The following is a 26,590-nucleotide window of genomic DNA, read 5'->3' as shown; positions in this document are numbered from 1 at the left end:
AGGGTGTGAATGGCGGAGTAATGACCAGCTGCCATTAGAGACAAAGAGGGGAAAAAAAGAAAACAAATATACATATGTTTTTTTAACTTTACTCCGCGCCCTCTATCTGTGGGATAGCTCACCAAATTCCAGCCCTATTTTTTTAGCCGCCTAGGCTCCATGCTGCAATTCACTGCCTAAGCTCCTCTGCCTCTCCCCAACCTTCTCCTTAAATCCCACCGGTTTGACTGAGGCTTTGGCTACCCCTCCTAATATTTCCTCCTGCGGCCCGGCATCCATTTATTTTTGATAACGGCTTTGGCCTTTTCCTGCATTTAAAGTCGCTATATAAATGCAAGTTACTTGCTATTTTTGTCTCCATGGAGTTGCACCAAAAGATGGTTTTAAAAAAAAAAATTCACAAACCAAATGTGTCCATTCCCCCACCTTCCTTCAGCCAAGGTGCTCTCACAAACGACTCGTATTCTGCAACCAGCAGCGTGTTGTCTCCCATTCTGCAACACGTGGATATACAGGTGTACAATATCGAATAATGTGACTGATTTTGAAATAATTGATGCCAGATTAAGTTGACGCAGGGTATGGCTTGCATTTTCCTTTCCTGTTTTTATTTTACTCTTGGTCAGGAGAGCCAGTATCATTAGTCAACAATTTATATAGTGCCTTTAGCGAAGAGAAATGTCCCAAGGCGCTTCACAGGAGCGTTGTCAAATAAAATTTGACCCGGAACCACATGAGGTGATATTAGGGCAGGTGACCAGAGAGAGAGAGAGAGAGAGAGAGAGAGATTTAGGGCTTGGGGCCTACGTGGCTGAAGGCACATCCACCAATGGTGGGTCAGAGAAAATCAGAGATACACAAGAGTACAGAATTGGGGGGAGGGGGGGGGGGCGGAGGAGGTTGAAGATAGGGAGGGTGGCGAGACCATAGAGGGATTTGAACACCAGGATGAGAATTTTAAATGTGAGGCGATGCTGGTCCGGGAGCCAACGTAGTCAGCAAGCACAGGGGCAATGGATGAATGGGACTTAGTGCGAGGTAGGATACGGGCAGAGTTTCAGATGAACTCCAATTTATGGAGAGTTGAAGGTGGGAGATTGGCCAGGAGAGCATTAGAATAGCCAAGTCTGGAGGTAACAGGCCACCCTATAACCATTTAACCCCGTCAGTTCTGCTTAGTGTGGGGATAACCAGAAGCATGTTGCACAGGGAACAAGATCGGACGTCTTGTTTTCCAACCTGTGTAACAGCTGGGATAATCGGCTTTGGTCGGATTCCCACTGACTTGCCTGCTATCTGTATTATCATGGAAAATGCAGACCTCACTCTGAAATCAAGAGCAGGCAGACCAGACCTAAGACAGATGATCCACTCCTGACCAAGAATTCATTGAGGTGGCCACTATGGATAGATACTTCAGGACAAGCAAGAGTCTTAAGGAGGAATTCACTAAATATCACTGCTCCAAATCATTGGGGCCTAGGGTTGCCAACCCTCCAGGATTGCCCTGGAGTCTCCAGGAATTCAAGAATAATCTCCATAAATGTGTATTTTAAAAAAATATATATTATTTTGCGCACTTTGTTTTGCTTTTTTATAAAAATTTTGGAGATGGAGTGACGTGCTGTTTGACTGACGGTGAGGAATCATCTAATCGAGGGATGAGGAGTCTATTCACTTTCCGATTGGCCGAGGATGGACATGTCAAGTGACCAATGGCCAGAGTGTGGGGACGGAGCAGTTGGAGTCAGGAGGTCATGTGATGAAACACCCAGGACTACATACAAACATATATGGGCGCTGGCCAGCTTTGTGTACATCCTTTACTTTGTTTGCCCATCTTTTCCCCTCCCCAGATGTTTCCAGTAATCAACCACTACGCAAACAATCTTGTGGAATTTGCAGGAAAGAAAGCAAAGCTGAATGAATCTGTCGACCTGAAGGAGTGAGTAATGTTTTTGTCTGATTACGGATTCGTGTTCCTCCACCACGAACCTTTCCTATCCCATTAAATCGCCACGGCATCTTCGGCAGCACCTCCCAAACCTGCGACCTCTACCACCTAGAAGGACAAGGGCAGCAGACGCATGGGAGCATCATCACCTGCAAGTTCCCCGCCCAAGTTGTACACCATCCAGACTTGGAAACACGTCGCCGTTCCTTCATCATCACTGGCGTCCCAGCAATGATGAAGGACCGGTGATGTATTTCCAAGTCCTGGAACTCCCTGCCTAACAGCACTGCGGGAGTACCTTCACCACACGGACTGCAGCGGTTCAAGAAGGCGGCTCACCACCACCTTCTCGAGGGCAATTAGGGATGGGCAATAAATGCTGGCCTTGTCAGCGACGTCCACATCCCAGAAAAAAATTTAAAAAAATAATTCTCACTTTGCTCCTAGGACCTTCTAACTCAGACTGTTCTCGGAGAGAAGGAGCATGACCCTCATTGACCCTTCATGAGTTTATTGATTGTCCTGTGTTAAACCTACTTCTGGGCTGGTTGAGATGGGACACACTAACTTCTCATTGCAGCTCAGAAACCTACGGCTGCAATACTCAAGAACTTGTATTTTATTCTTGTGAGGAATTTAAATCCTTCTATTTGGGTTTTTCCCCCTTGGGATGGCCAAGAAGGAGGATGAATTGCTCCCTAGATTACACTAATGTCACTTCGAGCTGTTCTGAGGCATTGTTGGGAATGACCCATTGTGACGGTTCCTCTGATATTCTCCCTTCCCTCCCCCCACCCCAATTGGGTTCGACTCCATGTTCCAATACATTGGGGGGATTTTAACCCCCAAAAACAGGTGGGTTTGGGTCAGGTGGGAGGTTAAAGTCTTAGAAACCTGAATCCAGTCTCCAACTTCCGGTTATAACAGTGAAGGGGGGATGGGATGGGCAGGCAACCCGCTCCCAGGAGGTGAGTTGGCATTTAAAATATTATAATGAGGCTGCATTCCTCATTTATAAACTCCATTTTAAATTTAACTCTGGGCGGCCAGGTTTCCCGGGACTCTGGGGAACCCGGCAGCTAAATGGAGGCGAGGACTGCTGGATCCAGATGTGATCAGAGACCAGCCCCCACCCCCGCACCTCCCTCCCCCGCCCCCCAGCACCCGACCCTTCCGGCCTGCGATCACTCCCCCCTCTCCACTCCATGGTTATGGCCTGGTGCCACAGGCCTACCCTTCCAACAGCGACCCTGCCTCCCAATTTGGTTGGCTGCGGCTAGGGAAACCGAGGAGAAAGAATGTTAATCAGGCACTGCCATTAAATTCAACAGGACCTGAGGGAACCCTCCTCTTGCGGGTTTCCTCACCTCAATCCAGCCACCCCCTCCACCCTCCCGCGCCCTCCCCCCCCCCCCCATAAATTTAAAATCCTGCCCATTGCGCCTGAATCTATTTTTAAAGCCATTTGCACTGTGAGGGTAGAAACCTTTTTCTGTTTCCATTTTCTCCTGTATAAACGCACAAGCCAGAGGACAAGGGTGTTCGGATATCTCCCCTCCTCCAGGACTCATCAGCCTTTGGGCCTAATTCTAGTCCATGCAGAAACCCGGTCACGGCGGGTGAATGTTTCACCTTGTGTATTGATTTTAATCCACACAACATCAACATATTGTAAGACGGATGTAGAGTCATTGGAGAAGGTGCAGAAAACGATTTACAAAGGATGCTACCAGAACGGAGAAGTTTTTTTCCAGAAAAGTGAAGGCTGAGGAGTGACCTATTAGGGGTCTTTAAAATGATGAAGGGGTTTGATAGGTTAAACGTGTATAAGATCGTATTCCGTTTGCAGGGGAGCTATCGGGGCTGTAAATATTATCGTTGATGACTATGCTCCCTGTAATTTTATTTTTGGGTGCGCAGCCTCATTAACTGGCTGCATGGCCCAGTCATATCTCTGCGCTTGCAAGGTTTTTCCATTGGGAAGCGGCCTGCGTAGGACCTGCAGACTGCTGTGTGGCAGCCCAGCTTAAAGGGAACATTGGTCACCAATAAATCCAATCGGAAGTTCGAGAGAATAGTCATTACCCAAAGAGTGGTTAAAATGTGGAACTTGCTACCACAGGGAGTGGTTGAGGCGAATAGCATAGATGCATTTAAGGAGAAGCTGGATAATTACATGAGGGAGAAAGGAATAGAAGGATATGCTGGTGGGGTGAGATGAAGGTGAGGGGGGGGAGGCTCGTGTGGAGCAAAAGCTCCAGAATGGACCAGTTGGGCCGAAGGGCCTGTCTCTGTGCTGTAAATACTATGCAATGCTTTAACTCTACCTCCACTGTCAACTGGGAAAAGATTTCCTTTCTCAGCTGTTAACCCCTCTTTAATGATCACATTTCTCTTCCCAGTATCTTCGGGATGTACGGCATGGATGTGGTCACCAGCACTGCATTCAGCGTGGATGTCGACTCCATCAACAACCCCAGTGACCCGTTTGTCATCAACATCAAAAAACTGACCAACTTCAGCTTGTTCAACCCTATCCTTCTCTGCGCTTGTAAGTGATTCAGAATATGTTCTTGCCTTTAGTTGAGCTCGGGTAGTGATTTTGTTTTCTCTGAGTCCCTTTGGTTGAGGAGATGCCCTGTTCACTCGGGGCCGAGTTGCCGAGTTTCCCTCACTGCGCCATTATTAGTTCAGACTTCCCGCAACTTGTGGGCAATGTTATTTTTGAGCTGAAGGATGCCGGGGCAAGTCTAACTAACGTAGATGCCCTGCTACACCAAAATCTGGTACCATGCTTTTTGCAAAAGCTTCTATAGATATGTGATGAGAAAAAGATTAGTGAAGACAAACGTAGGTCCCTTGCAGTCAGATTCAGGTGAATTTATAATGGGGAACAAAGAAATGGCGGATCAGTTGAACAAATACTTTGGTTCTGTCTTCACGAAGGAAGACACAAATAACCTTCCGGAAATACTAGGGGACCGAGGGTCCAGTGAGAAGGAGACTGAAGGAAATCCTTATTAGGCAGGAAATTGTGTTAGGGAAATTGATGGGATTGAAGGCCGATAAATCCCCGGGGCCTGATAGTCTGCATCCCAGAGTACTAAATGAAGTAGCCCTAGAAATAGTGCATGCATTGGTGATCATTTTCCAACAGTCTATCGACTCTGGATGAGTTCCTATGGACTGGAGGGTAGCTAATGTAACACATCTTTTTAAGAAAGGAGGGAGAGAGAAAATGGGTAATTACATCAGTAGTGGGGAAAATGTTGGAATCAATTATTAAAGATGAAATAGCAACGCATTTGGAAAGCAGTGACAGGATTGGTCCAAGTCAGCATGGATTTATGAAAGGGAAATCATGCTTGACAAATCTTCTAGAATTCTTTGAGGATGTAACTAGCAGAGTGGACAAGGGAGAACCAGTGGATGTGGTGTACTTGGACTTTCAAAAGGCTTTTGACAAGGTCCCACACAAGAGAATGGTGTGCAAAATTAAGGCACATGGTATTGGGGGTAATATACTGACGTGGATAGAGAACTGCTTGGCGGACAGGAAGTAGTGAGTCGGGATAAACGGGTCCTTTTCAGAATGGCAGGCAGTGGTGCAGGGCTCAGTGCTGGGACCCCAGCTGTTTACATTATGCATTAATGATTTGGATGAAGGAATTGAGTGTAATATCTCCAAGTTTGCAGATGACACTAAGCTGGGTGGCGGTGTGAGCTGTGAGGAGGACGCTAAAAGGCTGCAGGGTGGCTTGGACAGGTTAGGCGAGTGGGCAAATGCATGGCAGATGCAGTATAATGTGGATAAATGTTAGGTTATCCACTTTGGGGACAAAAACACGAAGGCAGAATATTATCTGAGGCGGCAGATTAGGAAAAACGGAGTTGCAACGAGACCTGGGTGTCATAGTACATCAGTCATTGAAAGTTGGCATGCAAGTACAGCAGGCGGTGAAGCAGGAAAATGGTATGTTGGCCTTCATAGCTAGGGGATTTGAGTATAAGAGCAGGGAGATCTTACTGCAGTTGTACAGGATCTTAGTGAGGTCTCGCCTGGAATATTGTGTTCAGTTGTGGTCTCCTAATCTGAGGAAGGACGTTCTTGCTATTGAGGGAGTGCAGCGAAGGTTCACCAGACTGATTCCCGGGATGGCAGGACTGACATATGACGAAAGACTGGATCGACTAGGCTTATATTCACTGGTATTTAGAAGAATGAGAGGGGATCTCACAGAAACCCTACAAAATTCTGACAGGATTGGACAGGTTAGATGCGGGAAGAATGTTCCCGATGTTGGGGAAGTCCAGAACCAAGGGTGACAGTCTAAGGATAAGGGGTAAGCCATTTAGTACCGAGATGAGGAGAAACTTCTTCACTCAGAGAATTGTGAACCTGTGGAATTCTCTACCACAGAAAGTTATTGAGGCCAGTTTGTTAGATATATTCAAAAGGGAGTTAGATGTGGCCCTTACAGCTAAAGGGATCAAGGGGTATGGAGAGAAAGCAGGAATGGGGTACTGAAGTTGCATGATCAACCATGATCATATTGAATGGCGGTGCAGGCTCGAAGGGCCGAATGGCCTACTCCTGCACCTATTTTCTATGTTTCTATGTTTCCATGCTCATATGTACCCATCACTCTGTAGCTCCACAGTCTGACTGCCAGGTGGCTTTTCTTCACAGTTTGCTCAAAATGCTTACTGAGAATTACTTCAGTCCCAATTTTAGCCCCCACTCGTCCCCCCCCCCCCCCCCCCGGCAAACATGACGATCAGGGCATGTTTGAAGCAGAGACCATCACCACTTTTAAGTAGAAAATGGATAAATAATTGAAGATGAGAATTATACAGGACCATGGGAAGAGATCAGGGTTGTGGGAATAATGAATTGCTCTGGCACAGACATGGGGGTTCTCCTAGTTTCTTGGCCAATATTTATCCCTCAACTAGCATCACTAAAACAGTTTCTGTTCACTGTCACATTGCTGTTTGTGGGAGCTTGCTGTGCGCAAATTAGCTGTTGCATTTCCTACATTATAACCATGACTACACTTCAAAAATGTTTCATTGGCTGCTAAAGCACTTTGGGACATCCTGAGGTTGTGAAAGGATCTATAGAAATGTCTACCTCTCCTTTCTAAACCTCTGTGTGCAGGGTTACATTGCTTATCTATTTGATTTTTCTTTTTTCCAGTGATTTTTCCTGCCTTACTTCCAGTCCTGGTAAAACTTGATTACAGCTTCTTCCCTAGAGATGTGACTGCCTTTTTCATGAGTGCTTTGGAGGATTTGAAGTCCAAGAGACAAAAAGGAGTGCACACCGTGAGTGTTAAACTAGCTAGTAAAATGGTTCAGGTTTCTGGACCTGTTCTGCCTCTCTCCCTTAACACTGACTATCCTTCACCACCTTATTCTCACAACTAGAAAGCGAAGTGAAGGAAAACATCGCAGAAGTACTGGCCATAATCTTCCAATCCTCCTTCGAAACGGGGGTGGTGCCGGAGAACTGGAGAATTGCAAATGTTACACCCTTGTTCAAAAAAGGTGTAAAGATAAACCCAGCAACTACAGGCCAGTCAGTTTAACCTCGGTAGTGGGGAAGCTTTTAGAAACAATAATCAGGGACAAAATTAACAGTCACTTGGACAAATGCGGTTTAATTAAGGAAAGTCAGCACAGATTTGTTAAGGGCAAATTGTGTTTAACCAACTTGATAGAGTTTTTTGATGAGGTAGTGTGAGTGGTTGTTTTTCTGACTGGAGGAAGGTGGTGTTCCCCAGGGGTCGGTTCTGGGACCACTGCTTCTCTTGATATATATTCATGACTTGGGTGTACGGGGCACAACTTCAAAATTTGCAGATAACACAAAACTTGGAAGTATCATGTACAGTGAGGAGGATAGTGATAGACTTCAAGAGGACACAGACAGGCTGGTGGAATGGGGAGGCACATGGCAGATGAAATTTAATGCAGAAAAACGTGAAGTGGTACATTTTGGTAGAAAAAATGAGGAGAGGCAATATAAACTAAAGGGTACCATCCTTGAACCATGAACAGAAAGACCATAGAGAATATGTGCACAAATCGTTGAAGGTGGCAGGGCAGGTTGCGAAAACAGTTAATAAAACTTACAGGATCCTGGGCTTCATAAATAGAGGTATGGAGAACAAAAGCGTGGAAATTATGATGAACCTGTATAAAAAAAACTGGTTCGGCCTCAACTGGAGTATTGTGTCCAATTCTGGGCACCGCACTTTAGGAAGGATGTGAAGGCCTTAGAGAGGGTGCAAAAAAGATTTACGAGAATGATTCCAGAGATGAGGGACATCAGTTTCGTGGATAGACTGGAGAAGCTGGGTTGTTCTCCTTAGAGCAGAGAGAAGTGCGAGCAGATTTGATCAAAATCATGAGGGGTCTGGACAGAGTAGATAGAGAGAAACTGTTCCCATTGGCGGAAGGGTCGAGAACCAGAGGACACAGATTTAAGGCGATTGACAGAAGAACCAAAGGCGACATGAAGAAAAACTTTTTTACACAGCGAGTGGTTAGGATCTGGAATGTACTGCCTGAGGGGGTGGTGGAGGCAGACTCGATCATGACTTTCAAAAGGGAATTGAATAAAAACCTGAAGAAAATAATTTGCAGGGCTACGGGGAAAGGGCAGGGGAGTAGGACTAGCTGAGGTGCTCTTGCAGAGAGCTGACACGGGCTCGACGGGCCGAATGGCCTCCTTCTGTGCTGTAACCATTCTCTGATTAGAGCAGTGGCTATAACAATATTGGTATAATTCGAAGGGATGGATAGCTGGGGAATATTGTGTCCTTTTTGCAGCTGTTGAAATTTGCCAGCCGGGCGTGCGGTTTAAGTGTTCAATCCGGTTGGAGCCAGCCCTGCGGCCACACGCCGGGGATTGCTGCCGGGGTTCACCCATCTCAGCCTGGAATATAGAGATGGCGGGGTTGAAGGCTGCTTTCGCTGTCCCAGGCTTACGCCAATCTTCGGCCGAGGTTACGGTGGGCGATCAGGAGCAGTCCCCGGAGATTCTACCCCACGGTGTCTTAGGCTGCATATTTTCTTCAGAAATAGGGACCCAGTACTTTTACAAAAAGGTACTGGATGACCTGTGAATAGAAGAGGGGGAGGATTAGTGGGAGGGGAGGGGATGGAGGAGAAAAGCAGTCTGGATCTTTTCTATCGGTCTGTATCGATGTTGATTAGAAATCTTATTACCTCTAACTGTTCCATATCCTTTCCAAAGTTGTTTTACAATTGACCACTGTAATGTGTAACCTGTTTGACACCAGCGGGCCGAAATTGACCCTTTCCTGAAGGCCTGTTACCACCGCAAATCGGCGGCCAGGCTGCGGAGCGGAGTGGCCGCCGACTTTTGGTGGAATGGGCACTGCTCGCCCAATTCCCCTCCCGTGTTTTCCCGGCGGTGCCCTTTACCGCTCCACTGCTGCCGATCGGAGTTAAGTGCGTCATCATCGTGCAGCTGCCGCCATGTTTTTTTTGTCGGCCGACTGCCATGTCGGTGCGATAATTATGCCCCCGGGTTCAGCCGGGCCACCAACAGGCAGCCTGGCACCCCCTCTTGGGCACCAGGCCGCTTGCTCCTCCGCAACCCTCCCTGGTGGCCCAGTGGGCCGAAGTTTAAAAATCGCGAAGGCTCTTGCCTTTAAGTGAAGGGGAGCGCCGTGGTTACATGGCACCGGGATGACATCATCAGCGCTACGCTGATGACTGACAACCGCGGTCACCCCGCCCGCCACCACCAACTTCCGCCTCTCGAGACTGAGAACTTGAGCTCGCCACCCCACATCCGGCCACATTTTGACCGACTTCTGGTCCGCCGGAAAAAAAGCCAAAGAGCGGAATTGCGCTGAGAATTGCGCTCGAGGCCACCGCATCCACCTCGCCGGTAAAAGCAAGAGAAGCAGAGTAGGTGCGCTCTGTCCTTTGTGCCCCATTAAATGTTCAGAGCAAAACCAAAATTTATTTAGTTGATGGACAGCACTGACTGTTATGAGGCAAAGATATTCTTGCATGTAAATTGGATTAGAGGGTGACATCCAATACTGGGGCCGACTTTACAGCAGAGTTGTAGCTCATTAAATGTCGGGAGAAGTGTCTGTTGGTGATGGTACAGGAGAGAAGCGACACAACTGCAGTTTCTTGGTCACATTGAGCATCTTGTATTCAAAGTAAAGTTGGTTAAATTGACCGAAGAGCAAGAATCTCAATTTATTCCAGCCTGCCCAATATGGAATACCTGTGTCCTTGACTTGTTTAACAGACTATGGCGAGGGTACGGGAGAGCTTCACTGGGGAGATAAATAGGGGTGAGAGGTTTTAGCTGAGGAGAGACAAAAGAAAGTGGGGCATTTTTCACTGGATTAGAGACAGTTCAAACATTTGGTAAGGTGTGGGGGGCGGGGGGGTACTTTTCCACAGGTTGGTGGGCTGGTAACAAGAGGGCATAAATTTAAAAGCATCACAGTGAGAGGTTAGGCAAAATTATTGTTGTGTGGAGGATTGATGGAACGCCCGACCAGAAGCAGAATCCATAACCGCTTCTAATGGGGAATTGGATAAATATGTGAAAATAGAATGTTAAAAGGCTATTGGGAATGGGACGCACTGGGCAGCCAGTGCAGCTGTGCTGAGCTTAGTGGGCAGTGTTGTGAAAGGCGATAGCCCTGAAATTCCAGGGTCCCTGCTCCCCCACCAGCAGAGTGGTGCAGTGCGGACTCCCACTGGCCACCCACAGCCGTCAGTGATGACCCCGCCCCAATTGTAGCGGGTGGAGTAATTTACATAGTCACCGTGAGGGGCCCTGCCTGACTGCAGGCTCTGCTGCTCCTGTCGGGGGAGCAGGCAAACCGTGAAGGCCAAAGATTTACGGTTGTTGTATTTTGTCATCTCCCCGCAGGGATAGAGTGTTGAGCCCTGTGGGATTGATGACCTTTCTCTCGGGGAATCTCGGGGGCCCTTTTACTCGGCCCATAATCGGCCGACGTGAGTTCCGTTGGGCCCAGGGAAAACGCAATGGGCAGAATACCCGGCGTAGCTCAGGAATTCCCGCTGACACCCCCCAGAGCAGTCTTTGAGCAAATACGAATAGGTGGAAGACTCGACTGGTCTTCCCCCCCCCCCCCTCCCCGCTCCCCGCCTGCTCCCCTGACCAGAATTCAGGGTGGATTCTGATTCTGGCCCCTCTGGAGCCAATACCTTCTACTTCCTCCTTTCCCCCCCTCGGGAATTTCAGGATCCACGACTTTTTAATGCTAAGAAACCCGTTTCCGTGCCATTGGAGCCAATCCCTCACATGGTTCTTGTTTAACTCTCAGGACCGGGTGGATTTTCTGCAGCTGATGGTTGATTCTCAAACGACCCACATCAGCTCCGAGAAGCAGAATGGAGCCAGCAATTCGACATACAAAGGTATTGTCAGTGGGAAGCCTCTCATTCCCTTCATCCTTGTTTCTTTCTGTCCCTGAAGTCCTTGTTCCCTATTTATCTCTCTGCTCTCCCCACACCCTACCTGGCTGACCGTTTGGACACGTGACCTGCTCCATAACTCACAGCGAGGAGGTTCTGTGAGAACACTCTGGGGAGGCCTGACTCCTGCTGGGATTGTTTCCTCTCTTGCCCTACTGGGATTTGCCTGGTTTCAGGCCAGTAATTCCCCACAAACATGGGTCTGAGTTTGGGAACTGGGTAGTGCAGGGAAATCGTAGACACACGTTAATCACCCTTGTGTGGCTGTGTACTGGAGTTCCTGTGAGCACGAGCTGCACATTAACCCTTTCAATGCTGACTGTCCCTCGTTGCTTTAAGAAATGTCCATTTTTCTCTAACTTCCAAAAGTATAAAAGTAGATTTGAAGTGCCGTTTTACTTGACGTGTCCTCTAACTAAACTCTAGCTTGTAATCCATTCCACCTACTGTGCTGGGTATACACTCACAGATTTTAGTACCCGTACCTAATTTAATACTCCAGGCATGGTTATTGGAAATGTTGAATTAACTGTGGCATTGCATTTTTAAGTAGCTGTAATAATAAAAGTTTAAAGAAATATTTGCAATGAAAACCCAATATTTTAAGCTTCTGTGTTGTAAGGTGAGGTTTGCGGTACAAATTCTGATACTTCCGATTCTCTGCAGCTCTGACTGACACCGAGATTCTGGCGCAGGCCATGACCTTTATCTTTGCTGGGTACGAGACCACCAGCAACACATTGTCATATGTGGCGTACAATCTGGCTACGCACCCAGACGTACAGAAGAAACTGCAGCAGGAAATAGATGAGGCCTTTCCCAACAAAGTGAGTCCTTGAGAAGGAATTTGCATTTATATAGCGCCTTTCATGGCCTGAGGACATCCCAAACTCCATTAGAGACAATGAAGTGCATTTGAAATGCAGTCAATTTTTTAATGTAAGCAGTGCAGCAGCCAATTTGCGCATAGCAAGCTCCCACAAACATCATCATCATCATAGGCAGTCACTCGAAATCGAGGAAGATTTGCTTCCACTCTAAAAATCAGTGATTACGTGACTGAACAGTCCAACACGCGAATTACAGTCTCTGTCACAGGTGGGACAGGTAGTCGTTGAAGGAAAGGGTGGGTGGGACTGGTTTGCCGCACGCTCTTTCCGCTGCCTGCGCTTGGTTTCTGCATCCTCTCGGTGACGAGACTATGAGAACAGTGTGATAATGACCAGATAAATATTGGCCAGGGAGAAATTGCTTGAACTTCAAAATCGTGCCATGGGATGTTTTGCATCCACCTGAGAGGGGCCTCTGTTTAACGTCCCATCTGAAAGACGGCACCTCCGACACTGCAGCACTCGTTCAGTACTGCACTGGATAATTGTGCTCAAATCTCAGACGTGGGACTTGAAATCAGAACTTTCTGACTGAGGCCTAGAGCTGCAGTTTACCTATAGGATTATTTGCTGAGTGCACGCTGGCGATGTGGAAACCTTATCTGCTGGGAGCCCCTATTGGGGAAGATAATGGGCGCGCTGCTTGTGATCTTCCATCGTTTGACTTCAACGTTACTGCTGTGTGTTCAGAGAATCATCCCCAATGGCCTTGGTGGCCAAGACAATGAATGGGGTTCATTTCCTATGATGTTCCATCACCAGCAGCTGCTCTACTTTCCACTGTGGTGAGTTTAGTGTGCTTTGACGTCCAGTCCTTTACAGACTTCAATGAACAATTGTTCAGCAAAATGTTTGTTTGTGAGGAGGAAGGGAACAGCCAGGAGCGCTGTATGTTATTTCGATCCTGCTGATAAGCTCACGTGATGTGAATGACCTCATTTACATTGCATTCCCTGCTGGACAGTGGTGGCCACCATCCCTGGATCCTCCTCGTTTCATCCTGCTTTTCTGTTTCAGAATGTAACCCCCTCTCCCCCACTCTTTGTTGAGTTATTTTGTTCTTTTCTACCCCATTCATCCCTAAATAGGTCGCTTCACCCCTCACAGCAAATAGACAATCTGCTCTCGGGCTTTCTGCATTGCTCTGAAATTGGCGAGTATGTTCATTCCGAATATAAAGCACTTGATGGTGTTTGCTCTGTTTTGTGCTCACGATGTGTATTGTGTAGTATTTACAGCACAGGAACAGGCCACCTGTCCCGACAGGTCCATGCTCCACACGAGCCTCCTCCCACCTTCTTCATCTCACCCCGTCAACAAATCCTTCTATTCCTTTATCCCTCACGTGCTGGTCTAGCTTATCCTTAAATGTATCTATGCTGTTCATCTCAACCACTCCATGTGGTAGCAAATTCCACATCCTAACTACGTTCTGGGTAAAGAAATTTCTCCTGAATTCCCTATTGGATTTATTAGTGACTGCCTTGTATTTAGTGTCCCTAGTTCTGGTCTCCCCTACAGTGGAAACGCCTTCTCTGCCAATACACAGTAACAGAAAATACCTCTCCTGCTCTATAACAAATTATAACTTTCTGGACGGTCCTGTTCCATTGCTAAAAGTGTGTTTGTGTGTGAAGGCTCCTCCCACATATGAAGCAGTGATACAGTTGGAGTACTTGGAAATGGTGATATCGGAAACCCTGCGGCTGTACCCTCCTGCGCCCCGTATAGACCGAGTGTGCAAGAAAGATGTCCAGCTCAGTGGGGTGACCATTCCAAAGGGAACCGTTGTCATGGTGCCTGCCTATGTCCTGCACCACGATCCGGCATACTGGCCGGAGCCTGAGGAGTTCAGACCTGAAAGGTACGTAGCAATGGGATTTGTGTTTCCCCGCCCCAAACCCTTCATGTTCTCCGCTGCTACCAGTTGGGGTTTAGTGTAAGCCTCTCTTTATTTGCATGGAAACAACAACAACAACTTGTATTTATATAGTGCCTTTAACGTAGTGAGACATCCCAAGGCGCTTCACGGGAGTGTAATGAGACTAAAGATTTGACATCGAGCCACATAAGGAAAGATTAGGCCAGGTGACCAAAAGCTTGTTCAAAGAGCTAGGTTTTAAAGGAGCGTCTTAAATGAGTAAAGAGAGGTGGATAGAGAGGCGGAGAGATTTAGGCAGGGACCCAGGCTATAGAAGGCACTTCCTACCAATGGGGAAGTTTAATTAGCTCAGCAATGCTCTCTGACCTCATTTCCGTAGTTTACTAAAGTGCGATTGCCACCACTACACTCTGCACAAGTCTTGACTTCTTACTGGGAACCTTCCACTTATACTGCCTTGTCCAGGCGGCCATTGTTTAAGTGTTGGCCTGAGTGTTGGCGAGCTATTCAGCTGCTGTAGCCAGAACCAGAGGCGGCTTGCACTGCCTCGTCTAGACTTCCAGTACATAGAATATACAACACAGAAACAAAGTACGGAAGTTGTAGTTGTGTCTCGGACAGTTTTGCCTATCGATGGTCAAATATCTCTTGGTGCAGTTGGGTGTTCGTTTGTTTGGTAATTTCATCATGGAACTGGCTGAAAATGGCAGACACATTACCAGCTTGTGTCCTGGACTGTGACACAGGGTATAAGCGCATGAGTGAAGGGTCCGTTAATACGGTTTAAAAAGCCGGCTTGGCTAGACAGGCATAGCGTGTGCCTCATCTGTCAAAGGGTCACCAGCCCCCACTGGGCAGAACAATGTCCTCCTTCAATACCAACATACACACTTACTTTCCAGCAAGTCTAGTGATCAGGAGCACACACCAGGGATGTTTCTCTTCTTTGCATTCCATGGACTTTGGGTTACTGAGGCTAAATATAGCACTGCTATCACCACCTTGACTGAGGTCAACTGCCTGCACATAGGAAGGAAACATGAACGGCACATGAACTTCAGGAATAGCTAATGAAGCTGAACAAGAGCAAGCTGTCTTCATCGACTAAATGAGTCCAACCATGGCAGAGCAGCAATCAGCAAACCCAGTAGTGATAAACTGTGCAGTCCAAAAAAACAGAATACAAGTCCGAGGAAGTTGTGACCTGGAGTATCGTGTTTTAATCAGACTCTACCTTGAGTACTGTCCAGCTCGAGTTGCTGAGACGCAAGTGAGCCCAAGGGGGAGAAATTGGGGTCGTTTGCCACTCCTGTTGGCACCCATGGGTGCCCCTGGAGACGCTGGTGGGGCGTAAAGGACTTTTCGCTCCCGCTAACGACTCCCGTTAAAATCCGCGGTAACCGGTAGCGCTCCGCTGCGCCAACGATGATGATGTAATCACCGTGCGCAGTGCCCCATCTTCACCCTGGACCCTAAATTGGGTATCGCCCCCTGAAGCTGCACCGGGCGATGACGCGGGATGTGAATGAGGCGGCAGGAGGCTCGCAAGGTACAGGGGTGTCGGGCGGGTCTTTTTAAAAAAACAATCTGCCGACTCACCTGTGCGGCCCATTGCCGCTTTGAACGTGGAGTGCCGAGCTGGTGGCATAGCACCTCGCTCCCCGGTGGTCCAGGTAGGCCCCGCAGAGTTGGCAGCTTGGGCCGCCCTCTTTTAATGAAGGGAAAAGCCCCTGCTGTGCGCAGCTCTATGTGGCCTAGTGCGTAGCGCTGCGCCCCGCTCCCGACCCGTCCGCCCTCTTCGCTCCCCAGAGAGGAAGTGGAGCACGTTGCACTGCGCTCCACTTCCTCTTGGGGGCGGTAACCACAATTTCGAGAGCGGGGCGGGGCTTCGGCGCCTGGCGCAACAAGTCCCGCCTCGTCAATGTTGCCACCCCCCAAATTTGGCGCTACGGAATTTCCCCACCCCCAAAGTACTGGAGGTAACACACTGAACAGTCACAAGTGTGATTCTACTGTCTGGGGTCTGAATTACGACAAAACTGGAGAAACTTGGGCCACTTCAGCTTAGATCTTGCATAAGATATTTAAGGGAATGGAAAAAGTAAGACCAGAGTGGTACTTTGATCCTTGAGAGAAGAACATAGATTTAAATAAGTGAAAGGTAAATTTAGGATTGATGTTAGGAAATTCTTTACACAAACTGATCACACATGGGATAGAATTCTTCAGAATAGTAGAGACAAAACCCCTGGACCATTTGAAGAAACAACTGTTATCTGCAATGGGAGGTACTTTAGCATCTTTGAGTAGATGGATGGGATGGGATGGGGCAAACGGCCTTTCTCATCCCTAATGGTCTTGTAAAATCAAATCTCTAATGACCAAAGCACAGATTTAACTCCTACAGACCACCTTCCTTCTAGATCCTCTTTTCCAAGGATTCCATACAACCTTGCTTTCACATTCAACCGAAGGATGGAAATTGACAATGTGAACCAGACAGAGACGGAGATATATTTTGATTGGTAATTAATGCGAATAATCATTGTCCTGGAAATCAAAGTGATATTCAACGGTGAAGAGCTTAAATTGCTCATTATTATTCCAGCAAGATGCGGCATTGACTGGTATCACTCGAGACCTGAGCATGGGTTTTTGGTGATCACTTATCACCAAAAACCCCAATCGCTCATTCAGTCCCCAAACCTAAATATCATTATTGGCACCAGTATGGCACCCGGTTTACTTGGTTTCAGTGTTTGCTGAATAGGAGTCTAATCTGTAAAGTGACCTCCATGGCTGTGTTCACAAATCTCCTCTATTATTGTAAAGAAAAAAAGACTTGGATTTATACAGCGCCTTTCAGGACCACCGGGCACCTCAACGCGCTTTTCAGCCAATGACGTACTTTAGACACTGTTGTAATGTCCCCTTTCTAAATTACCCTTAATGTTAAAAAGAGGCTAGTTCCTCTGATGGCTCAGTGAATACAGACGGTGTGGGTGTTTTTTTTTAACAATGTTAATTGAGGATAGGCTGTCCACGGTTGATTAGCCTGCCAACACTCCGTGGTCTGGGCTCACACATCAACGTTAGCCCCCAGTGGCTGTGGAGCAGCACCTCAGGAAACGTCAGTAAGTGAAGGAGTGGCTGGGACAAAAACACGGTTACTTTTTCAGAGTGTTGTACTCTCCATCCATCTCTCCGATGAACGCGTACTATCTCTAACCGAATTTGACAATGATCTACTTCACTTGTTTTACCTTTGCCGATACAATTAGGTTCAATAAAGAGGAAAGGGAGTCTCGGAATCCTTCTGTCTACCTGCCCTTTGGGATGGGCCCTCGGAACTGCATTGCGATGCGATTTGCCCAGCTCGTGATGAAGCTGGCACTGGCTTCACTCTTACAACACCTGACTTTTCTGCCGTGCAAGGAGACACCGGTGAGAATTCTAGAATATGGGAATTATCTGATGGTGTAATTAAATGTTGTGAAGTGGTATTTAGACTTTTGTTTTTGAAGCGAATATCGTGGGCAATTATGGAACAATAGCTGATGGATAGATAATGGGATGGAACGGAACCATCCATTTCTCTAGTCAAACCTTCCGATTGGCCGAATATCACTGTTGCTCTTTCTATTCCAGATCCCATTAGAACTGGATGTGAAAGGACCCATGCATCCTAAAAAACCCATAATCCTGAAGTTTCTGCCGCGAGTTAACGGCGATTCAAAGGAATAAAGCACACGGACCATGGGGAGCTGAGAAAATATATGGCACTGTGTACGTCTCAAACTCAAGATATTTAGGATCTTGCATTGCTCACTAACTGAAAATCATCGAAACTTACACAACTCAAATATATAGCATCCTGCATTAATACTTGGGAAACAATGAGGATACAGTGATCAGTATCAGTGATCTATCTCCAGTTGCTCAGACTGTCTGAATTCTAAAAGGATACTATAATATTGATTGTTTAATAGGAAAAATCTGCCAACTGACTATTGTTGTCTGAATGATAGAATGTTGCAAAATAATGTATTTGTTTTAAACTTTGGATAATGAAATGAATCATTTGTGATTACAAAACTGTTTGACTATACTATTAATATTCCTTCATTCCAAAATACTAAATGGTTTCTACAGAAAATGTTTCTTAAACTAATTTTACATATGGCTTTTTAAGCAACATTGCCTGTTTTAATAAAATTCAGATAAATTTAAAATCATTGCATGCCACATCCTGCTTTGGCGATTTGTGTCTCAACCAAGTGGTTTATAAATTTGGGCAGCGCAAGTTTGGATTGGCTATTATGCTTGTGGACAACTGCTTAATTCCTTTCTCGCCCAAATGAGTGTAAACTGGGCCACTAATTCTCTATTGGCATTGTGTTGCGAGCAGCCAAGGCCAATTTCACCCCCCATCCCCCCATGGAGGTCTTGCTCTTGGCTGTGGAGTCCGGAGCAGACATCGAGTATGGGATAGGAGCCTGGGTGGTGTTTGTGGTGGGGGGTGGGGCCATTCCAGATTGCTTGCACCTACTTCCTAACAGCCAATTAGTGACTTTACAAGAGCTGCATTTAAAAAAGCCTTGTGACTTTTGGAGAATTGAGATGAACATTTCTGGACACAAAGCCAGGGATGTTTAATGAGGCTCCTCTCGTTGCTCCAGTGCCACACTGTGCTATTCCCCCACTGGAGATTTTCAAACTCAGGAATTCAGGAGCTCGAGCGTTAAACCATGACTGCAATAGTTAAATTGAGAGGATACAAAACAAAGATTAGTATTTATCGTCATGGCAACCGACACAAAACATAAGCATTGATTTCTTTTCAAATTTTCAGTGAACTCAGCCCAACCATTCTCTCTCCCAGAGTAACTAAACAGATATGGGCAATAAATGCTGGTCTTGCCAGCGACGCCCACATCCTGTGAATGAATTTTTTTAAATAGTAATAATTACTTGCCCCTAAAAGAAAAACAAAATGCTGGAAACACTCGGACTGCAATGTGAGACTGGTGGTTGGGCCCTGGGAACCTTCCAAGAGATTATTTCCAAGGGACCTTCTGAAACCAAATGGTTGCTGGGTTCAACACAATAGATTGTTGCAGTTTTATCAAAATGAACCTCCTATGTTTAAAGCCTCCCTCTCTTGTAGCTACATTCATCACCTCACAAAGCTAACCCAAGAACTTCATAAACAAAGTCTGAATGCATGGACTGCACGCACAACAGTCGGCAGGATGGATGTTATCTCCCTCTCGCATCCTGGAACTCCCTGCCTAAACCTCTCCACCTCTCTATCGCTCCTCCTTTAAGATGCTCCTTAAAACCTACCTCTTTGACCGCGTTTTTGGTCATCTGCCATAATTTCTTCTGTGCCTTGGTGTCAAGTTTTTTTCTTGTAACACTCCTGTGAAGCACCTAGGCATGTTTTACTACGTTAAATGCGCTATATAAATACAAGTTGTTGTTGTGTTTCTGCATTTGTGGCCCCTGTACACCCTGTGCAAGAAGACTGAGAAAAGCGGAACATATTCTGCTCATGAGCATAAACTCTTAGAACTTTCTGTGGCTATTGAAGATGGCCAGCAAGCCCCCCTCCACACTATCACGGACCCTTTGAAAAGGTATGACACTCACGGTGACCTTTAAGCTTTTGAGATTACTTTATCCAGCTCCGACCCTGTGCTCAGCTATATTTTAGCACACATCCAGTGGTAAGGTTGTTGCAAGCCGGGGCCATTAGAGGGAACAGCATGCGGTGGCGTATCACGGCAGGGTGCAACACGTGCTGCTGCAGGAGGGCGACAGCTGATTGCAAGTACAGCAGAAGCGGCGAGGTGGGGCGAAGCAGCAGTGAGAGATTGTAGTGATCGGGGCCCAGAAGAGGCGAGAGTTCGGGGCCCAGAAGAGGCGAGGGCCAGGGGCAGCACGAGCAGCCCACTCTGCAATATGTGTGCTGTCATGTATGTAACCTTCATGTAACAACACTGTACACTGTATACACCTAAGAAATGCACACCTTGACCACAGGGGGTGAACTTGTGGCGACACTCCTCACCTGGTCATCCAGGTATATAAAGGGAAGTCCCACACATGGTCATCACTTCTTGGTCCTGTGAATAAAGGTTCAGGTCACAGAGTGACCTTGTCTGCAGAATTTGCCTCGTGTGAATTTTTAGTTGTGTGTAAGGACATCACATTTGGCGACGAGAAATGGGAATCAACGACTCACGAGAATGGCCACCGGTAGCATAGAGGAATGCTACTGTGTTGGTGAGGACTGGGACGATTTCATTGAGAGGTTCCAGCAGAGCTTTGTCATGAAGGACTGGCTGGGAGATGCAGCGGCTGACAAGCGAAGGGTGCATCTCCTGACCAGCTGTGGACCTAAAACGTACGCGCTGATGAAAGACCTGCTCGCACCCGAGAAGCCGGCAGACAAAACCTTTGAAGAGCTCAGCAAACTGATCGGTGAGCACCTCAAACCGGCGAGCAGTATACACATGGCCCGACACGGATTCTATACACACTGACGTCGGGAAGGACAGAGCATACCGGACCTTGTTGCGGACCTTCAGCGCTTGGCCAGCCTCTGTAAGTTCACAGACGCCTGCAGGGGGGAGATGTTAAGGGATTTCTTTATTGAGGGCATTGGTCATGCCGGGATTTTCAGAAAGCTAATTGAGACCAAGGACTTGACCTTGGAAGTGGCGGCATTGATGGCTCAGACCTTCATGACGGGGGAGGAGGAAACCAAGACAATATACGCGCGCAACTCTGCTTCCAAGGATGGATCAGGGAGTTAACATTGTAAACGCGACTCAGAACCCCGCAGGCAGGCAAGGGCAATTCGACACCACCCAGGCAGCAACAGACTCTAGAGTGGATCCTCAACAGAGACAATGGCAGGTTGAACGTACATTTACGCCATCACGGTGGACAATGCGTCCCGGGATGGGGCCATTGACACCCACTAACAGAGTACTCAAGAGTAATCAAAGAGACAATCAGAGAGGACTGCCTGGTAACAGCCCTTTTGTTCACAACAATCTCAGCTCATGCTGGAGGTGCGGGGGCAGACATGCTGCAAAAACCTGAGGGTTTCAACAATTTATCTGTAGAAATTGTAACTTCAGTGGACATTTAGCCAGAATGTGCAGGAAGCCCACAGTGAGGCTAATTTATGAGGCAGATGAGCCAGAAGAGGGGTCTGCAAGGCAGGTTGATGCTTGGGACAAAACAATAGACGCTGAAGTTCAGCGGGTTCATATGGCAAACATCCACAGCTCATATACCAAAACGCTACCTATGATGATGAAAGTCCTATTAAATGGCATCCCGGTACGCATGGAGCTGGATACAGGAGCCAGCCAGTCACTTATGAATGTCCAACAATTCGAGAAACTATGGCCACTCAGAGCTAGCAGACCCAAACTAGAACGCATTGTCACGCAATTACGGACGTACACCAAAGAGATCATCCCAGTGCTAGGCAGTGCAATGTTGGTGGTCACACATAATGGATCAGAGAACCGGCTGCCACTCTGGATTGTCCCGGGAAATGGTCCCGCACTTTTGGGGAGGAGCTGGCTAGCCGAGATGAACTGGAAATGGGGGGATGTGCATGCCATTTCATCTGTGGAGCGAAGTTCATGCTCACAGGTCCTACAGAAATTTGAGTCACTATTTCAACCTGGTGTCGGGACTTTCAAGGGTACCAAAGTAGTGATATGCATCACGCCGGACGCCAGACCAGTGCACCACAAAGCCAGAGCTGTGCCGTATGTGATGCGAGAGAAAATTGAGAGTGAGTTGGACAGGTTGCTAAGAGAGGGCATAATTTTGCCCGTTGAATTCAGCGACTGGGCAAGCCCCCTCGTCCCTGTCCTAAAAACGGATGGCTCGGTCAGGATCTGTGGCGACAACAAGGCCACTATCAACCGAGTGTCACTACAAGACTAATACCCGCTTCCGAGAGCGGAGGATCTTTTTGCCACGCTGGCAGGCGGCAAGCTGTTCACCAAATTGGACCTCACTTCAGCCTATATGACCCAGGAATCCAAGCTACTGACCATCATCACCACGCACAAGGGGCTGTTTCTCTTGATATATATTCATGACTTGGGTGTACAGGGCACAATTTCAAAATTTGCAGATAACACAAAACTTGGAAGTATCGTGTACAGTGAGGAGGATAATGATAGACTTCAAGAGGACACAGACAGGCTGGTGGAATGGGCAGGTACATGGAAGATGAAATTTAATGCAGAAAAACATGAAGTGGTACATTTTGGGAGAAAGACTGAGGAGAGGCAATATAAACAAAAGGGTACAATCTCAAAGGGGGTGCATGAACAGAGAAACCTGGGGGTGTATGTATGTGCACAAATCGTTGAAGGTGGCAGGGCAGGTTGAGAAAGCAGTTAATAAAACTTACAGGATCCTGAGCTTCATAAATAGAGGTATAAGAGTACAAAAATGTGAAAATTATGATGAACCTGCATTTTAAAAACTGGTTCGGCCTCAACTGGAGTATTGTGTCCAATTCTGGGCACTGCACTTTAGAAAGGATGTGAAGGCCTTAGAGATGGTGCAGAAAAGATTTACTAGAATGATTCCAGGGATGAGGGACTTCAGTTTCGTGGATGGACTGGAGAAGCTGGGGTTGTTCTCCTTAGAGCAGAGAAGGTTGAGAGGAGATTTGATAGAGGTGTTCAAGATCATGAGGGGTCTGGACAGAGTAGAGAGAGAGAAACTGTTCCCATTGGCGGAAGGGTCGAGAACCAGAGGACACAGATTTAAGGTGATTGGCAGAAGAACCAAAGGTGACATGAGGAAAAACTTTTTTATGCGTTGAGTGGTTAGGATCTGGAATGCACGGTCTGAAAGGATGGTGGAGGCAGATTCAATCGTGGCTTTCAAAAGGGAGTTAGATAAATACCTGAAAGAAAAACATTTTGCAAGACTACGGGGAAAGGGCAGGGGAGTGGGACTGGCTGAGGTGCTCTTGCAGAGAGCCGGCACGGGCTCGACGGGCCGAATGGCCTCCTTCTGTGCTGTAACCATTCTCTGATTCTATAAGTGGCTATAACAATATTGGTATAATTCGAAGGGATGGATAGCTGGGGAATATTATGTGCTTTTTGCAGCTGTTGAAGTTTGCCAGCCGGGCGTGCGGTTTAAGTGTTCAATCTGGTTGGGGTCAGCCCTGCGGCCACACGCCGGGGATTGCTGCCGGGGTTCACCCATCTCCCGCTGGAATGTGGAGGTGGCGGGGACGAAGGCTGCTTTCGCTCTCTCTCCCAGGCTTCCGCCAATCTTCGGTCGAGGTTACGGTGGGCGATCAGGAGCAGCCCTCGGAGATTCTACCCCACGGTGTTTTAGGCTGCGTATTTTCTTCAGAAATACGGACCCCGTAGTTTAAAAAGAGGTACTGGATGACCTGTGAATAGAAGAGGGGGAGGGTTAGTGGGAGGGGAGGGGATGGAGGAGGAAAGCAGTCTGGATCTTTTCTCTCAGTCTGCATCGATGTTGATTAGAAATCTTATTGCCTCTAACTGTTCCGTATCCTTTCCAAAGTTGTTTTACAGTTGACAGCTGTAGTGTGTAACCTGTTTGACAGCAGTTTTCATAGTGGTGCACTACCCCTCTGTCCTTTGTGCCCCATTAAATGTCCAGAGCAAAACCGGAATTTATTTAGTTGATGGACAGCACTGAGTGTTATGAGACAAAGATATTCTTGCAGGTAAATTGGATTAGAGGGTGTCGTCCAATACTGGGGCCGACTTTACATCCCCACTGACACCTGGGAGACCCTGGCCAAAGACCACCCTCAGTGGCGCAAGAGCACCTCGAGTCTCATCGCCGAGAGCAGGCAGAAATCGGAAAGAGCATGCGGCAAACCAGTCCCACCCACCCTTTCCCTCAACAACTGTCTGTCCCACCTGTGACAGGGACTGTGGTTCCCGTATTGGACTGTTCAGCCACTTAAGGACTCATTTTAAGAGTGGAAGCAAGTCTTCCTCGATTCCGAGGGACTGCCAATGATGATGATGATGGTGATGATGAGTTCATTAAATGTCGGGAGAAGTGTCTGTTGGTGATGGTACAGGAGAGAAGCGACACAACTGCAGTTTCTTGGTCACGTTGAGCATCTTGTATTCAAAGTAAAGTTGGTTAAATTGACCGAAGAGCAAGAATCTCAATTTATTCCAGCCTGCCCAATATGGAATACCTGTGTCCTTGACTTGTTTAACAGACTTTGGCGAGGGTACGGGAGAGCTTCACTGGGGAGATAAATGGGGGGTGAGAGGTTTTAGCTGAGGCGAGACAAAAGAAAGTGGGGCATTTTTCACTGGATTAGAGAAAGGTCAGCAGAGATCAGGTTCAAAATTTTGGTAAGGTAAATGGCGGGGGGGGTACTTTTCCACAGGTTGGTGGGCTGGTAACAAGAGGGCATAAATTTAAAATCATCACAGTGAGAGGTTAGGTGAAATTATTGTTGTGTGGAGGATTGATGGAACGCCCAACCAGAAGCAGAATCCATAACCGCTTCTCATGGGGAATTGGATAAAGCTGTGAAAATAGAATGTTAAAAGGCTATTGGGAATGGGACGCACTGGGCAGCCAGTGCAGCTGTGTTGAGCTTAGTGGGCTGTGTTGTGAAAGGCGATAGCCCTGGAATTCCAGGATCCCTGCTCCCCCACCAACAGAGTGGTGCAGTTCGGACTCCCACTGGCCACCCACAGCCGTCAGTGATGACCCCGCCCCAATTGTAGGGGATGGAGTCTTTTACATAGTCACCATTTCTTGGTGTATATGTCAATGATGTAGGGGGTATGGTTAAGAAGTTTACAGAATGATACAGAATATGGCCGTGTGGTTGATAATGAAGAAGAAAGCTGCAGACTGGAGGAAGATATCAATGAACTGGTCAGATGGGCAGAACATTGGCAAATGGAATTCAATCCGGAGAAGTGTGAGGTAATTTGAGGAGGGGTAACAAGGCAAGGGAATACACAATAAATGGTAGGACACTGAGAAGTGTAGAGGAACAAAGGGACCTTGGAGTTCACGTCCACAGATCCCTGAAGGTAGCAGGCCAGGTACATAAGGTGGCTAAGAAAGCATACAGAATACTTGCCTTTATTAGCCGAGGCATAGAATATAAGAGCAGGGAGGTTATGCTTGAACGGTATAAAACACTAGTTAGGTCTCAGCTAGACTACTGTGTGCAGTTCTGGTCACCGCATTACAGGAAAGTTGTGATTGCATTAGAGAGGGTACAGAGGAGATTTATGAGGATGTTGCCTGGACTGGAGAATTTTAGCTAGGAGGAAAGATTGAATCGGCTCAGGTTGCTTTCTCTGGAACAGAGGTGGCTGAAGGAAGACCTTATTGAGGTGTATAAAATTATAAGGGGCCTAGATAGAGTGGATAGGAAGGACCTATTGCCCTTAGCAGTGAGATCAACAACCAGGGGGCATAGATCTAAAGTGATTGGTCGGAGGTTTAGAGGGGATTTGAGGGGAAGTTTTTTCACCCAGAGGGTGGTGGGGGTCTGGAACTCAGTGCCTGAATGGGTGGTAGAGGCACCACATTTAAAAAGTACCTGGATATGCACTTGAAGTGTCGTAACCTACAAAGCTACGGACCAAGAGCTGGAAAGTGGGATTAGGCTGGATAGCTCTTTGTCGGCCGGCACGGACACAATGGGCTGAAATGGCCTCCTTCCGCGCTGTAAATTTCTATGAGTCTATGACCGTGAAGGGCCCTGCCTAACTACAGACTCTGCTGCTCCTGTCGGGGGAGCAGGCAAACCGTGAAGGCCAAAGATTTAAGGTTCATGGATTTTGTCTTCTCCCCGCAGGGATAGAATGTCGAGCCCTGTGAGATTGATTACCTTTCTCTCAGGGAGTCTCGGGGGCACCTTTTACTAGGCCCATAATCAGCTGACGTGAGTTCCGTTGGGCCTAGGGAAAATGCAAATGGGCAGAATACCCGGCGTAGCTCAAGAACTCCCGCTGACACTCCCCAGAGCAGTCTTTGAGCAAATGCAAATGGGTGGAAGACTCGACTGCTCATCCCCCTCACCAGAGTTCGGGGTGGATTCTGATTCCGGCCCCTCTGGAGCCAATATGTTCTACTTCCTCCTTTTCCCCCCCCCTCGGAAAGTTCAGGATCTACGGGGGCCGAACTTGGTGGACTCACCGCCCACTGCCGCCGAGTCTTCTGGGCGGTCTCCCCCTCCGAGCGAGTTTGGTGGAGGTCTCTCGCCGGCGGGGAGGGAAGACCACTGGGGACCGTCCGCTGGCACGCAACGCGCGTTAAGTGTCCTCCCGC

General features: G+C 47.5%; 1 protein-coding gene and 1 long non-coding RNA gene across 2 annotated transcripts in view; one reads left to right on the top strand and one right to left on the bottom strand.

Moving 5' to 3' along the window:
* The window catches only part of LOC139281233 (cytochrome P450 3A30-like), a 56,233-nt gene extending 37,768 nt beyond the window's left edge, over nucleotides 1-18,465 (top strand). The window contains exons 6-13 of the mRNA XM_070901289.1: nucleotides 1,857-1,945; nucleotides 4,357-4,505; nucleotides 7,155-7,282; nucleotides 11,311-11,404; nucleotides 12,128-12,288; nucleotides 13,989-14,215; nucleotides 17,515-17,677; nucleotides 17,882-18,465. Coding sequence (XP_070757390.1) covers nucleotides 1,857-1,945; nucleotides 4,357-4,505; nucleotides 7,155-7,282; nucleotides 11,311-11,404; nucleotides 12,128-12,288; nucleotides 13,989-14,215; nucleotides 17,515-17,677; nucleotides 17,882-17,977 — 1,107 coding nt within the window. The 3' untranslated portion in view covers nucleotides 17,978-18,465. The remainder of the gene's footprint in view (nucleotides 1-1,856; nucleotides 1,946-4,356; nucleotides 4,506-7,154; nucleotides 7,283-11,310; nucleotides 11,405-12,127; nucleotides 12,289-13,988; nucleotides 14,216-17,514; nucleotides 17,678-17,881) is intronic.
* LOC139281234 (uncharacterized) overlaps nucleotides 8,931-26,590 on the bottom strand; it is an 83,584-nt gene continuing 65,924 nt past the window's right edge. The window contains exon 3 of the long non-coding RNA XR_011596851.1: nucleotides 8,931-9,081. This is a non-coding gene — a long non-coding RNA (uncharacterized lncRNA). The remainder of the gene's footprint in view (nucleotides 9,082-26,590) is intronic.

Source organism: Pristiophorus japonicus, chromosome 15 (genome assembly GCF_044704955.1).
Source record: "Pristiophorus japonicus isolate sPriJap1 chromosome 15, sPriJap1.hap1, whole genome shotgun sequence".
In the NCBI taxonomy this organism is placed as follows: Eukaryota; Metazoa; Chordata; class Chondrichthyes; family Pristiophoridae; genus Pristiophorus; species Pristiophorus japonicus.
This window is presented reverse-complemented; position numbering and strand designations above follow the sequence as displayed.